Source organism: Macaca mulatta, chromosome 14 (genome assembly GCF_049350105.2).
Source record: "Macaca mulatta isolate MMU2019108-1 chromosome 14, T2T-MMU8v2.0, whole genome shotgun sequence".
Classification (NCBI taxonomy): Eukaryota; Metazoa; Chordata; class Mammalia; order Primates; family Cercopithecidae; genus Macaca; species Macaca mulatta.
Genome location: NC_133419.1, coordinates 6,358,633 through 6,373,618, shown reverse-complemented (window position 1 = coordinate 6,373,618; position 14,986 = coordinate 6,358,633). Strand labels below are relative to the sequence as shown.

The 14,986-nt window shown below is 53.3% G+C and overlaps 1 protein-coding gene across 9 annotated transcripts; it reads right to left on the bottom strand.

Moving 5' to 3' along the window:
• Positions 1–3,119: 3,119 nt before the first annotated feature.
• C14H11orf24 (chromosome 14 C11orf24 homolog) lies at positions 3,120–14,853 on the bottom strand. 9 transcript variants are annotated; one of them, XM_077961967.1, is made up of 5 exons: positions 14,528–14,853; positions 10,953–11,150; positions 5,310–5,484; positions 4,376–4,563; positions 3,120–3,505 (listed from the first exon to the last, which is right to left on the bottom strand). In XM_077961967.1, exons 3-5 carry the CDS (start codon positions 5,383–5,385, stop codon positions 3,425–3,427), a joined length of 345 nt encoding a protein of 114 aa, XP_077818093.1. In that variant the 5' UTR covers positions 5,386–5,484; positions 10,953–11,150; positions 14,528–14,853; the 3' UTR covers positions 3,120–3,424. The 9 variants fall into 9 exon arrangements, with proteins under 9 accessions (XP_077818093.1, XP_077818091.1, XP_077818090.1 ...); XM_077961965.1 differs by adding an exon at positions 13,226–13,454 and having other exon boundaries at positions 3,120–4,563; positions 10,953–11,177; positions 14,737–14,853; XM_077961964.1 differs by adding an exon at positions 13,226–13,454 and having other exon boundaries at positions 3,120–4,563; positions 14,737–14,853.
• Positions 14,854–14,986: the final 133 nt, after the last annotated feature.

Below are 14,986 nucleotides of genomic sequence, written 5' to 3'. Positions count from 1 at the left end.
GCCCCTGCTGCAGGAGCAGAAAGCCTGACGGGGGTGCTCTGAGCTCTCTGAGCACCCCTCACCTTCATTGTGTTCCTCACAAGGCGGGTCTCACCCACCGCACTGGGGGCTCCTGGGCCACGTCATCTCTGAATCCCCAGTGGGTTGGCAAACAGTAGGTGCTCACTGGGCGCCTGATAAACTGAGTTGAATGGGACTTTGTGTAGGCCAGGATGGCACCTGGCTTACCTAGCAGTCTGGTGTCCTCCAAGGCAGGGAGGAGACAGCCTGGGGCCTCTGGATTTGGGCCGGTCTGCGATGGGGGCGCCTCAAGCTCTGCTTGGCTGGGGCCTACCACAGGGAGCTGCACTGGGCCCGCAGTGCTGGGCAGAGGAGCCTGGAGCTTTGGGCAGGGACAGGTGTGGTCAGATTTGTGTTTTGAGGGGTCCCTTGCTGCAGGGTGGAGGAAGGATGAGCCAGGCTGTCTGGGAGCAGAGTGGGCAGGCAGTTGGTGGTAGGGTCCGAGGACAGGCAGTAGCTGGGGTCAGGACATGGGGAGCAGCCGGAGTACTGGAACCTTTAGGATGGCCAGTTGGACTCAGGAGGAAGCACAGGTTTCTAAATCTGTTAGCCCACATGGGGATGCCATTAGGTACAAGGAGGAACCCTGGGGCCAAACACTCCTGGGGGCTGATGCTGAGCTCAGCCTTGGATGCTGAGTTTGAGGCACCTGTGGTCCAGGAGGAACGCCATCCAAGAGAGAACAATGGCAGGGGGTTTGGAATAGGAGCCCCAAGGATGGAGGGGGAAGAGTGTGACCAACGCTCTCAGAGGATAAAAGAATTTGGAGGCTGGGTGTGGTGGCTCATGCCTGGAATCCCACGGGAGGCCAAGGAGAGTGGATCACTTGAGATCAGGAGTTTGAGAGCAGCCTGGCCAACATGGCAAATCCTCTGTCTACTAAAAATACAAAAATTAGCCAGGCATGGTGGCGTGCGCCTATAATTCCAGCTATGTGGAAGGCTGAAGCAGGAAAATTGTTTGAACCCGAGGTGGAGGCTGCACCAAGCTGAGATTGTGTCACTGCACTCCAGCCTGGGTGACAGAGCGAGATTCTGTCAAAAAAACATATTGGGGGCGCTGGCTGGGGTAGGAGGACTGGCTGATCCCTGTGGTCTATCCCCTGGATGTAGGGGTGCCAGGCAGAGGCCCTTAGTCACAAGCTGAAGGCCAGCACTGCAGGTTACTCCTCATCCTATCTCCCCAGAAAGGAACGAGGTACCCACAGTCTATGAGAACACCCCCCGAGCCACAGCTCACACAGGTCCAGGGTTCTGGCTCTCCCAGGGGAGGCTCAATGAGCCAAGGTGGAGAGCTGACGCTTAGCAGGCTGGTCCTGGCCTGGGCCACTGGGGTGAAGTCAGGCAGAGGAAAGGGCGTCCTCCACAGCTCCGATTATTTGTGGTGGGCAGAGCTGCCCATTCCAGGCAGCAGGTGTCTTGTCAGATTCAAGGACAATGCTGCGAGCTGGCTTAGAGCTCAGGATGGCAAGGGAGACAAGCCAGGTGCTGGAACCAGCCACCTTCCCAACCAGGGCCAGTGCCTGTAATCAAGCATGCAGATGCAACTCCGACGTGTGATGGCCAGGAAAGGCTCAGGCTCTGTGGAGTGTGGCTGTCAGTCCAGAAGGCCTGACTCAGGCAGTGGAGGCTGGGAGAGGGGAAGGGGCCAGCAGGATGCGATAGTGAGAAAGAAAAGGCTGGGGAAGCTGGGCTGCAGAGAGGGAGAAGACAGGACGGAGGGACGGGGGGTAGTTTCTGACCTGTTCTCCCCACTCCGTATTTCTCCAGCCTCGGCTTTGAAGTTATTTCAAATGGTTTGGGAGTTACTGTCTTAGCTTTTTATCACAGGCCTTTTGACATCCTTTTTGGAGGAGGTGAATTTAAATAAGAAGCTGGACACCCAAACCTAGCCCAGGGAGATCTCGGTGAGGGGGAGACTGGAGATTTCAGACAAAGATCAGCTCTGCCTCAGCGCCAGGTGGTTGAGAAGCCACAGCCAACTCCACAGCCCTTTTTGGGTGGGGCCCCATGCCACCATGTTTAGAGCAGATGCTGCTCTGTCTCTCCCCATTTCCCAGAGGAAGAAGCTGAGCTCCAGAACATTCCATAGCTTGCTCCAGGTCTCAACAGCTGCAGACCTGGCCTGAGAACATGGCTTTACAAGATGCCGTGGCTATGTGTGGCCCATCAGCTCTTGCTGCCTTGGGCAGGTGGGCAGATGAAGGACCAAAGGCCAAGCTCAGGCTGGGCAGGTGGTAGAGGAACCTAGTTAGACAAAGAGCTGGGACTCTAGGACCAGGGCTCAATCCTGACTCTGGGCCTCTGGGGGTGACTGCTGTGCCTCAGTGGCCCCATCTTCAAAATGGAGATTGTGATGATCTCCTGGGGCTGAGGCAATGCAGTGATCACACATGTGCAGCAGGTCACACACACGCAACGGGTACACTCACGCAGGTCACACACAGCGGGGTACACTCACACAGCGGGTCACACACAGTGGGTTACACATAGCGGGTTACACACAGCGGGTTACACTCACACAGCACAGGGACAGGGCAGGAATGTAACAAGCCCAGAGCAAGTGCTGGCTGGCTGTTCAGGATGGGAGCTGGAATCCGGAGGAATTGGTCTGACAAGGAGCAGGTTCTGGGGTCGAATCCCAGGCCTGGCCCTGGGGTCCTGGGGCAAGGGACCTGGGCTATTCAGAACTAGCAATAATGACCCCACCTCATGAGCAGGGTGGGATCAGATTCTGTTCTGCTCTGGTTCAGGCCGAGCTGACCACACCATGGGGGTGATGTGCTGAATTTAGCTCCTTCACCCCTAAAGCTGGCTCCAGGAGGCTCACTGAACAGGTCAGAAAAAGGATTCAAGATGCTGGCTGTGGCCTCTTCTGGGGCCCAGGAGCCTCCCAGCAAGCACCAGGGCGGGCGTGGGTACCAGGGAGAAGCCCGAGACAGTGGTAACGACAGTCAACCTCCAGGGTGTGGAGCGATGTTGCACATTCACAAAACCAAACCCTGCTACGCGCATGGCAGAAAGGCAGGCGCCCCGAGGAGCAGGATGTACCCACATGACTGTGGAGCAGTCAGTACTTTAATTCAGGTCAGGCTCCGACACCTGGGGGCACAGGGCCCTGCCCGCCCCACCCTGAGGTGGAACCCCCAGCTGCTCCTGGGCACAGCATCATTTACAAAAATAAATATGAAAAAAGCAGCAACTCTTTAGTGATCATGGAATTAATCTGACAGCAATTAAATGTGTTTAAGCATCTGGCATATCTCCTAAATTGCACCAAAGGAATTTGGAAGCACTTGGTTTGGTCTCAAAGGCAAAAGGAAAGGACAAGGAAGGGGCTCGGCCTCCCGCCGGGTCCCACCCCCTCACATTTCTGAGTCCGCATACATCCCATTGATTAAGTAGTCCACCTGGGTGTAGTCCTTCTTCTTATAGCTCTCATAGGCCTGCAGGGCAAACAAAACCAAGACTGTGATGAAAAGGGTCACCCCGAGTAACAGCACCACCAGGAGGATAGTTTTGTCCACCACGGCCTGGGTGAGGGGCGCGGTGGTGACCACCAGGTACTGGCCTTGGGTGCTGGGCTGGCACGAGTCCGTGGCTAGCATCTTAGGGCCCCCTGAGCTCCTGGGTGTTGGCCCAGTGGAATCAGTACCTGGCGTGACCTCAGTCGCTGCCTGCTCTGGTGCCTGGGGTGTGCCTGGCCCAGCGGCCCTCTGGGTGTATGGCGTGGGGCTTGGCTGTGTCGTGGGGGACGTGGCCTCCACCTCAGGGATTGGGCTGGTGTGAGGCACTGGCACTGGGCTGGCAGTTGGTTCCTGGGCTTGTGCCTTGGTGGTGGTCACCACTGTGAGGGTGGGGGTGGGCTCTGGGGTTGTGTTAACCACAGGCTGGTCCACTGACACCTGGCTAATGGGACCTTGTGCTTGGGGACGCGTAGGGGCTGCAGGGCTTGCCGTAGTGTCACCAGGCATGTGCTTGGAAGGACTTCGCCGAGTGCTCATGGGGCTGCTCGTGTTTGTTGTGGTCGCCACAGTCTGAGCATGTGTGGCCAACGTGGCCGGGGTTGCTGTTCTTGGCACCGTGCTGCTATTTGGCATTTGTGTGAGGGCTGTGCTGAGAGATGGATGCCCAGTGGCGGTAGTGGATGGGGTCCACCTTGTGGATGTAGGCGTGGTGGGTGCGAGTGTCGTAGGAGCACTGGAGGCTGCAGTCGTGGGAGCGCTGGAGGCTGCAGTCGTACTGGAGGCTGCAGTCGTGGGAGCATTGGAGGCCGCACCATCAGCTGCACCTCCTGAAGTTGCTGGTTCACTCACGTCTGTCCTGCTTGTGTCCTCTGTTGTGACTTCCGTAGAGTTGAGGTGGGCTGCCGAAGTCCCTTTGGTCAACGTGACAGGAGAAGTTGCTGCCATGGTTATATCCTCAGACGTTTTATTATCAACTGTTTCCACAGATGCATTCCTCTTGACTAATCCATTCCACATTTTGTTAGGGACAAAGTTGCCTTAAAGTCAAAAAAAGGAGAAAAAGAGAGACAATCATGTTCAATCTTGCTCAGGGAGATTGCTCAGGGATCGGCCTCCACCCAGCCCTGTGGGGCCCCCTCCTCAGCTTGGCCAGAGTCAGGGGAGGTGATGTGCAAACATGCTTCCTCCCCATCTCTCTTCCCACTGTTGCCATGCAGCTCATTGAAAAAGCCCTTGTCAATCTGATTTTAAAACTCCTTTGCCCTCTATGAACACCCCTGCCCACTGAAGCCTTCAGACTTTCACTATTTGATCCAGTTCCCAAAACATCAGAGTAAAAGTCTCACACAACAGGTGTGATTCACCATTAAAAGCCCACTGAACACACACCCAGGTTTACAAAGCAGATAAACTGCACAGATATTCACATCACGAAAGAACGCTTGGCTTTGTGAAAGCATTCGCTGCAGGAATTCTTCTGAATGGCACAGAGTGGGAACGCAGCGAAAGATCTGATGTATGAAGGAACCAAGTCCCCAGTGAAGATTCAATTTAGAGATAACATCAAATCTTGCAGGCCAAGCAAGCAAACCTTTCAGGGCTCAGCTGCCTGGTCCTGCTGGGGGCTCTTTGCCCACCATGGCCCTGGAGAAGGAAGGTTGGCCTGACAACCCTTCCTTGCCCGGCACCTGGGAGGGCTGGGGTTCCTGATGCATTGGCCTGGGTTTGCAGACGCTGCTTTCCTGGGTTCAGCATCCACCAGTCACACAGCTTTCTCACTTACGTGGATCATTGGATGCCGCATGGCTTTCCGATAAGGACAAGGAAAAAATCCAAATGAGCACAAGAGCTGTCCACATCTTGCGGGTGAGCTGGGAGCAAGGCTGTGCGATCCCTGAGGCTCCCAGCCAGCCAGCTCCTCAGGCTGCTAATGGTTCTCTCCTGCTTGGCCAAGGGATCTGTGGTCAAGAAAGCACGCTGGTCAGAAGGTGTCTGGCCAGCAACGCACAGCCTTGCCTGAGAGCATCTGCTGTGGAGGGCTCTGGCAGGGTCCAAGGTGCAGACTGAGCCAAGTGCTGAGACCAGGGCCTGGTGCCCAGAAAGACCTCAGCCATGGTGTAACGATCTGCCCTGTGCTTTGCATCTGATCACTTCTTGACCCGATTTCACTATGAATCTCAACCTGAAAAAGTTCCCATTCTCCTATCCTAGAGTTCAGAGTTTAAAGGAGCAGGAGAGAGGACTAAGACTTGGCCGTGTTCATAGGGTGAAGGCCTTCTCATCACCAAGACTGGTCGTCTTCCTCCTCAGCTTCTCCTATGGTCTGCAGAGTAGAAATCAAGCCTAACGCACCCCATGTGCACCCTGTGACAGGTGACTGTGCCTTTCACATGGGAGATACTACTTAGCCATCTATCCATCCATCCATTCACCCATCCACCTGCCTGCCCACCCACCCATCCATCCATCCATCCACCCACTACTCTATCCATCTACTCATCTGTCCATCCATCCATCCATCCATCCATCCACCCACCCACCCACCCATCCATCCACCCATCCACCCACTCATCCATTCATCCATCCACCCACTCATCCATCCATCCACCCACTCATCCATCCATCCATCCATCCATCCATCCATCCATCCATCCATCCACTATTCTATCCATCTACTCATCTGTCCATCCATAAGTCCGTCCATCCATCCATCCACCCATGCATCTGTCCATCTACCCACTCATCCATCCACCCACCCACCCACCCACTATTCTATCCATCTACTCATCTGTCCATCCATTCATCCATCCATCCATCCACCCACCCATCCACCCACCCACCCATCCATCCACCCACCCATCCACCCACCCATCCATCCACCCATCCACCCATCCATCCATCCATCCATCCATCCATCCACCCACCCACCCACCCACCCATCCATCCCCCTACTCATCCATCCATCCATCCACTATTTTATCTATCTACTCATCTGTCCATCCGTGTCTGTCCATCCATCCATCCATCCACCCACCCACCCATCCATCTACCTACTCATCCATCCATCCATCCACTGTTTTATCTATCTACTCATCTGTCCATCCATGTCTATTTATCCATCCATTCATCCACCCACCCACCCACTCATCCACCCATCCACCCACCCACTATATCCTATCTACTCATCTGTCCATCCATCCACCCACCCACCCATCCATCCACCCACCCATCCATCCACCTACTCATCCATCCATCCATCCACTATTCTATCCATCTACTCATCTGTCCATAAGTCCATCCATCCATCCATTCATCCACCCACTCATCCATCCATCCATCCACTCACTATTCTGTCCATCTACTCGGCTGTCCATAAGTCCATCCATCCATCCATCCATCCATCCACCCACCCACCCACCTATCCATCCATCCATCCATCCATCCATCCACCCACCCACGCACCCACCCATCCATCCATCCATTCATCCATCCACCCACCCATCCAGTATTCTATCCATCTACTCATATGTCCATCCATCCACCCACTCATCTACCCATCCACCCACCCACTATATCCTATCTACTCATCTGTCCATCCATCCACCCACCCACCCACCCATCCATCCACCCACTCATCCATCCCCCACTATTCTATCCATCTACTCATCTGTCCATCCATCCATCCATCCACCCACCCATCTGTCCAGCCACCCATTCATCCATCCACCCAGCCACCCATCCATCCACCCACTCATGCATCCATACATCCACCCACTATTCCATCCATTTACTCATCTGTCCATCCATAAGTCCATCCATCCATCCACCCACTCATCCATCCATCCATGCACCCACTATTCTATCCATCTACTCATCGGTCCATCCATAAGTTCATTTATCCATCCATCCATCCACCCACCCACCCATCCATCCATTTATCCACTATTCATCTACTCATCTGTCCATCCATCCATCTATCCATCCATCCACTTTTCCATCCATCTACTCATCTGTCCATCTACCCACCCACCCATCCATCCACTCACCCGTCCGTCCACCCATCCACCCACCCGTCTGTCCATCCACCCACCCACCCATCCACCCACCCACTCATCCACCCATCCATCCACCCACCCATCCTTTCATCCAATATTTACTGAGTGCTTACTCATGTGCCAGGCAGTACACTTAAGACAAAAAGGTGAAAAACACAAAACCTCTTCAGGGACCTACAGTCCATGGGAGACACAGAAAAGAGGTCATTGCAGGCTGGCACAAGCATTGTGCAGGGTGTGACTCAGTGCTGGGAAGCAGGGAGGAGACAGCATGTGGGCAGGCCTTGAAGAGTGAGGGAGGCTGTTCCTCTGGGCAGAAGCCCCAAGGATGGCTGGGCCCCAGAGGACACAGTTCAGCCAGTGGTGGTGTGGTCGGCATGCCAAGGAAGGTTTCCTGGGAAAGCGACGCCTGGGCTGCATTCTGAAAGCTGGGTGGGGGTGGGCAGGCAGGTGGAAAGGGAGCAGCAGATGACAACAGCAGGGTCAGAGGCAAGGGAGAGCGTGGTTAGATGGGGATTAGTCTGGAGAGCGCGAGGAGGCCCCAGGAGCCATGTGGCAGTTTAGATTTCACAGTAGGGGAATGGGAGTCCCTGCAGGGCCTTAGACAAGATCAGGAAGGTGCTTTTAGCAAGAGGGGAGGCAGGGGCAGCCAGTGAGGGGCAGCAATCCAGGCACCTGACACAGAGGCTGTCTCAATGAATGAAGGTGTGAGTGAATGAGTGACTTCCCCACTTCAGAGACTGCAGTGGTCCCCACAGCCGGCCCAAGTCGCTATAAAGCAAAGCCCTCTCCTTCATTCTAATGCTCCACAGAAGTGATGTGGAAGCTTTAGCACCTTTTTATTTTTTTGAGATAGGTCTTGCTCTGCTGCCCAGGCTGGAGTGCAGTGGCACGATCGTACCTCACTACAGTTTTGACCTCCCAGGCTCAAATGATCCTGCTACCTCAGCTGGAGTCACAGGTGCACACCACCACACCTGGCTATTTTTTTGTGTGTGTGTGGAGATAGGGTTCTTTCTATGTTGCCGAGGGTGGTCTCCAGCTCCTCAGCTGAAGCAATCTTCCTGCCTTGGCCTCCAAAGTGTTGGGATTACAGGCATGAGCTACTGTGCTCGGCCCTTAACGTATTATAAAAAAGTTATTTGGTTTGGTTGATTTGTTTTGTTAGATAAAATAATGAAAACAATCACAAGAAAACCAGCACTTAGCAGCCCATAGCAAAGTGGGGCCCCAGCTGCATAGCTGTATGCGGACTGGGCCTTTGGGGTGCTGGGTGAGCTGCCCATTGGTTATTGAGGGATGAAGGCGCCACTGACTGCATGACTGGCAGGAGCAGCCTTTTAGCTCTTTCAGCATTCACTGTCGTTCCCTTGAGGAAGCTACTGCAATAGGGGCAACAGACTATGCAAGGGGACTGAGAGACCAGCAGAACACACACAGGCCAACAGCACTGCCTGCGTTCCAATCCCAGCTCCCAAGCTCACTAACCAAGTGACATGTGCAGCCACAGGACCTGTGAGCCTCGGTGAGCTGCATGGGAGTGACGTGGGATCACGCGGACAAGGACCCAGCAGGGTACCTGGCTTAGCCAGCAGCCCACCCAAGAAGCACTTCCAGCTACGCAAAAGCAGCCACTGTGCAACAAGAAGCCCCTGGGTGGCTTTCTGCCTCCTGTAATCCACATGGACGGCTGTCAAGTTGCCCCGGGGCTGGAAAAAGCCCTTAGAGCACACACCCTTCTAGAAGGCTGCTGTATTCCATGAGACTTCCGGTCTCCTTCCGAGAGTCACTCACTTTTCCCTAGCTTCAAATGGTGCTTTCTCTTCAAAATGGTCTGTAAGGGCTCCTGATGTGTTAGGGGTTTAGAAAAATTACTTGGCCTTACAAACCACAGATCTAGAGTGCAAAAAGCATTCTTTGTTCTGACAGAAAAAAAGTGCGGCCACGGGGGATGGGGAGAGAAGAAACTAACCAGTATCACGCTGGGCAGAACTGAAACTGGAAGGTTTCGGGCACAAAGAACTCACAATCCTCCATGGGCCAAGGCAGTGCAGCTGGGCTTTTGATAAATATGAGTATTTAAACGGCGCTCTCGGGTCAGTAACATCTACCAAATGCCTTTAAAATGCTACCACCCCGGGCTCCAGATGTTCCCCAGGCCTGAGCCCAGGATTTGAAGTCCTCTGGGTGAGTTAAAGGCGAGATGATGTGGCAGGGGCTTCTTATGGGTGAAGAGGGTCTCGGCTCCTGAATGTACCCCAGCCCCAGGTCTTCTGCTGCCCCCTCACTACAAACCTCTAGGGCAGGGCTCAGCACACTTTCCCTATAGAAGACAGGACGGCAAATATTTGGGACTCTGTGGGCCATTCAGTCTGTGTCTTAGCTACTCAATTCTGCCGTTCCGGTACAGAGGCAGCCCTGGAATAGATGTGAATGGTGGGTACGGTTGTGTCCCAATAAAACTTTATACAAACAGGCAGCAGGTGGGATTCGGCCACAGTTTGCTAGCCCCTGCCTTGGCACTTCAGCCGGCTTCAGGGACTGTGCTCCAGCTACAGCAGGGAAGATCAGACTCAAATGTACTGAATGAACCTCCTCCTCCTTGTCCAGTTCCTTGCCTTGGAACAGACAAGGACCTTCTCCTTCCTGGGAGGGGACAGCCTCTCATCATCATCTGCTAAGAGGCGCCCTCCAGCACCCTGGATCAGTGAGACACAGCCTCCCTGCAGCACAGAGGAGGCTTCTGTGAGTGCCCACAGCATCACCAAGGTCAGGGAGAACCTCTTGAGGTAACTTGCATTTCTATCACAAAGCCGAAGAGGGTTGCAGGGGATCGCGTGATCCCCATCCTGTCCATGGGCCACCACCCCAGTCCACTCAGAAGACAAGGCCTCCCTGTCAGGAGCAATGACTCATGGATGTAATCCCAGCACCCTGAGAGGCCGAGGCAGGTGGGTGGACTGAGCTCACGAGTTAGAGACCGCCTGGGCAACATGGTGAAACCCCATCTCTACAAAAAATACAGACAGTGGCCAGGCATGGTGGTGTGCATCTGTAGTCCCAGCTACTCCAGAGTCTAAGGTGGGAGGATGGCTTGAACCTGGGAGGCAGAGGTTGCAGTAAGCCAAGATTGCACCACTGCTCTCCAGCCTGGAACACAGAACCAAAACCTTGTCTCAAAAAAAAAAAAAAAAAAAAGGAGGCAGGGCTTGTGACAGTTAAAGGCCACAGACTGGGCCTTCCTTGGTTACTATAAGGCTTGGCTGTCTTTCCTTTTCCCTTGACCCTCTGGTGACCCTGCAAAGCTCCCTCTGGGCTCACTGTCCCATCACCCAACAGGCAGGCCCAGCCTGCAGGGCCAGGACACTCACCAGAGGCCGCTGCTAAGGGCATGCTCCCAGCCTGGGCCATCTTCCTCCTTGGAGAGCTGCGGGCTTGGCACTGTGTCGCTGGGTGAGGTCTGGCTTTGCAGGGGGTGAAAGCCACGTGGTGGGGCACTCCCGGGCCATGCCATCCTTTGTGGCACATGTGAGACGAAGGCAGACTCTCCACTCTGGTAACAGATGCATCTAGAGTTTGAAAGAAAGTCCACATTCCTTAGGAAAAGCATGAGGGAAAATTCCAGTGAGGAGGGAGGCACAGAAAGAGCAGCATTCAAGAGATCATTCATTCCACTGGGACAACAACATGGATCAAAGCTTTCAATTCAAAACCTCCGTTGCGGGCCGGGCGCGGTGGCTCACGCCTGCAATCCCAGCACTTTGGGAGGCCGAGGCAGGTGGATCACGAGGTCAGCAGTTTCAGACCAGCCTGATAACATTGTGAAACCCCATCTGCACTAAAAATACAAAAAAATTAGCTGGGCGTGGTGGCGGGCACCTGTAATCCCAGCGACTTGGGAGGCTGAGGCAGGAGAATCACTTGAAACCAGAAGGCAGAGGTTGCAGTGAGCCGAGATTGCACCACTGCCTTCTAGCCTGGGCAATAAGAGCAAAACTCCGTCTCAAAAAAAAAAAAAAAAACTCCCGATGCAGCAACTTCTACTGCAGTTTCTTCTAAGGAAGCACTCAGATGTCCAAAGATGATCTACAAAGATATTTCTCACAACATTATTTAGAAAGTAAAAAAGTGGAATAGTTCTGTCAAGTATGGCCCCATTCATATATAAAATACTATGGCAACTGTTAAAAATACACAACTCTCTACTTATTGACATGCGAAGATATATAGCACGCATCAATAAACGAACAAGGCAGGTTACACAGCAGCGTGTGGACCATGATCCTATTTTTGTTAAAAAAGACACTTATTCAAGGGTCTGGAAAGATTTGCACTAGAATGTTAATGATTATCCCTGGAGAATGGATTCACCTGTGATTTTCATTCTCTACTTCATTTCTTTCTTTTTTTTTTTTAACAAGCATGTATCACTTTTGGAAAACATTTCTGAAAACCTCCAAGGAAAGAAACCAGCATATTTTCTTCAAGTCCTTCAAGCTGCTAAGCAGAAAGGCACAGAGTTACCCACCTGATACAGTTTCACACACTGATTTCCATAATTCAGAGAGACTACATGATCTACGTACCAGGAGGGACATTTTCCTAGGAGCTAACCAAAACTTTAGAGGAATCCAGGAGTACAGCCATAATGCAAAGATGTTAACCAGCACAAATGTTTTTCTCATTGATGAATATTTAATGCGAACTCAGGAGATTACAGAAACAGCTCATCACCTCTTATCACGGGTAGGTTATCAGTAGGTGGTGATATCAAGGACCACCGTGGGCCTGCTCCCAATACAGATGCCCACGTGTGCACACACAGCCACACACACATGCACTTAGTCATACACGCTTGTGTGTGCACAGCTGCACGCGTGTCCGTCTGCACATGCACACGTGCCAACACACGTGCACTCACACATGCACACACATATATGCAAAATCACACACACAAAGGTGATAGCACACACACGGAGCATGTCCACAAGGCTATCTCAGGACACTCCACGGGTTTCTCAGGAAACTTCTGCTGGACACCATCACCACTTATTCCCTCCCAGCCGGTGGGGCTGGTGGTCACTTCCACAGAAACAGGAATTGGCCACTGTGTAGTCAAGAACAGGCCTTTGTTGTCCTATGACTTCATCCCTCTGCTGTGGTCCTGCCTCTACTTTCCAACAGAATATTCTAAATGTCAAGATCTCATGCAGGGACCTGCGGTCATCTTTATAAGTTGACTCATGATGGACAAGCCATTAACAACATTTAAAATAACTGTTTCCCCTGCAAGGGCTTCAAGCCAAAATTAGGGTGTGGGTCTCGGGACCCCACCCAGTTATTCTCATTATTATCTGGTACAGGGAGACTGGGTAGATCAGGGTCTCAGACCATAATAGATGGGAAAAAAGAGACCCCAGGGGCAGGAGGGGAATGAGCAAGAGAGAATTAAATTTGTATTAAGCTGGAGACCAGGACGGACAGAAAGACGGAAGGTTAGGCTGGCACTGGGAGTTCCCTTGTTCAGGGGTCAGCTCCCCATAGGATCTACAAGGAAGGGTGCAACAGGATACCCCTTGAGCCAGGTGACACTCCATGAGAAAGGCACCCCCAGACCGTGCCCCTGGGCGTCAACCTCGCTAACCTTTTCTGGTGCGTGACCTTGAGATGGGCCTCCCAATGCATCTTGTCTGAATTCTTGTGTTCTCAACCTTGGCTTGTTACATGTAGGGCACTTCATGCAAGTTACACAAAACTGGACTCCAGACATGGTGCTGCATGCCTGTAATCCCAGACACTCAGGAGGCTGAGGTGGGAGGATTGTAAGCCCAGAAGTTTGAGTTCAGCCTGGACAACATCGTGAGACCCCATCTCTTTAAAAAAAAAAGGAAATAAATAACTTAATTCTTTTTTTCTGGCATAGAGATGTTCCAAAGACCCAACACAAGTAAATCCTGAAGCTTGGTAAAGGACTACAGCTGTTACCCTTACATTCTATCAGGCTATTAAGACTCACTCAGCAGCAACACGGCCAAGTCCCCACACCAAGTTAGGCAAGTTACAGATACCAAGGAGTAGGAACTGCAAGAACAAATACAGGGCAAACTGCAGGTACCTAATCCTGACACGTCACCTGGCTGAACTTTGGTTGCAGAAGCCCAAGGAACACAGACTTATGGCTTTGTGTATATAGACATTGTCCTGTAGTCCAAAGGATGTGACTCTGTGGCAGACGGAAACCTGGAACATTGGATATTTATTATATTACATTAAATACGTTGCTTGCTTCCAGGTTCCTGGAAGTTTTGGTATCACAGCTAAATGCTAGGGCCTAGTTTTTGCTAAGAACGTGGGTATCTCTGACGTTCCTTTGTCCATTAGGCAGATCCACTGTATAAATGGAAAAATTTGTATTTTAAATCTTTTCCTTGCTGATTTTATTGAACTGTTAGAGATTTTCCTGGGGCGAGGGATAACTGCAAGTTGTTAAAGTCAGATTTCTAAGTACGATGATTATTTCTGGTGGCAAACCATGCGTGTGGAGGCCGATTCCTCCTATCAGCCTAACGATTAAGTCAACATGCTAAGCAGTCACACGGGGGCTACTAAGTGACTCGCAAGGGGGAAGCAGGCAGGGAGACAGATGGGCAGGGGAGGGAAGTTGGGGGGTGCACAACCTCCACCCAGGTAGAGAGAGCGTCTGGGAGATAGGTCTGGGTCACTCAACTCTAAGAGCAACACTTCTTGGGGTTCAGTCCCGTCCTGGGCTTGCCAGGGAAAGACCCCAGGGCAAATTCGCCCCCGCTATGAGAGTGTCCCCATTCTGCTCCCAAAATGGGACAAGCGGGCCTCTTCTCCAGTCTGGGACCCCCTTCAGCTCTCCTCCTCCTCCTCCTGCCTCTTGGGCCCCCAGCCATGCTCGGCTCCCAGTTGACTCCCTCCGTACCCGCACTGCTCAGCGTCTTGCACTCTGTGCGTGCCCCATCCGCGGCTCCTCCTGTCCCGTTCCTCCTGCATCTCTCAGCCCCTCACTCTCCCCCTGCCCCTCGTGCCACCACCCAACCCTCCTCCTGCCCCCCCACCTCTGTCTCTCAGTCCCAAGCCGGTCAGGGAGCCCTGACAGCAGCTTCCCGGACGGCAGTGCGAGCCCCTTACCCGGGCGCAGCAGGCCCGCAGCGGCCCGGCGGCCCTAGGACAGTAGGACGGAGCCCGCGGCCCGGCGCGGGGACGTGGCCGGCAGCGCAACCTAGGCAGCTCCGGGCAGCGCGCCCTGCTTGGGCCCCGCCCAAACGCCGGAAATGACGTCATGGAGGGCGTGGTCGGGGCGGGGGACAGCTGCGACGGGGCCTGTGGCGACCAGAGGCGAGCCGGAAGTAGGGGGGTTATCTGCTCTCAGGCCCCGCCT

Coding starts and splice junctions, on each gene's coding strand:
- C14H11orf24 (XM_028833140.2), bottom strand. CDS start 11,175: ATGTGGACTTTCTTTCAAACTCTAGATGCATCTGTTACCAGAGTGGAG. Junction 4,564..10,952: donor GCCCTTAGCAGCGGCCTCTG/GTGAGTGTCCTG, acceptor TTTGACTTTAAG/GCAACTTTGTCCCTAACAAA.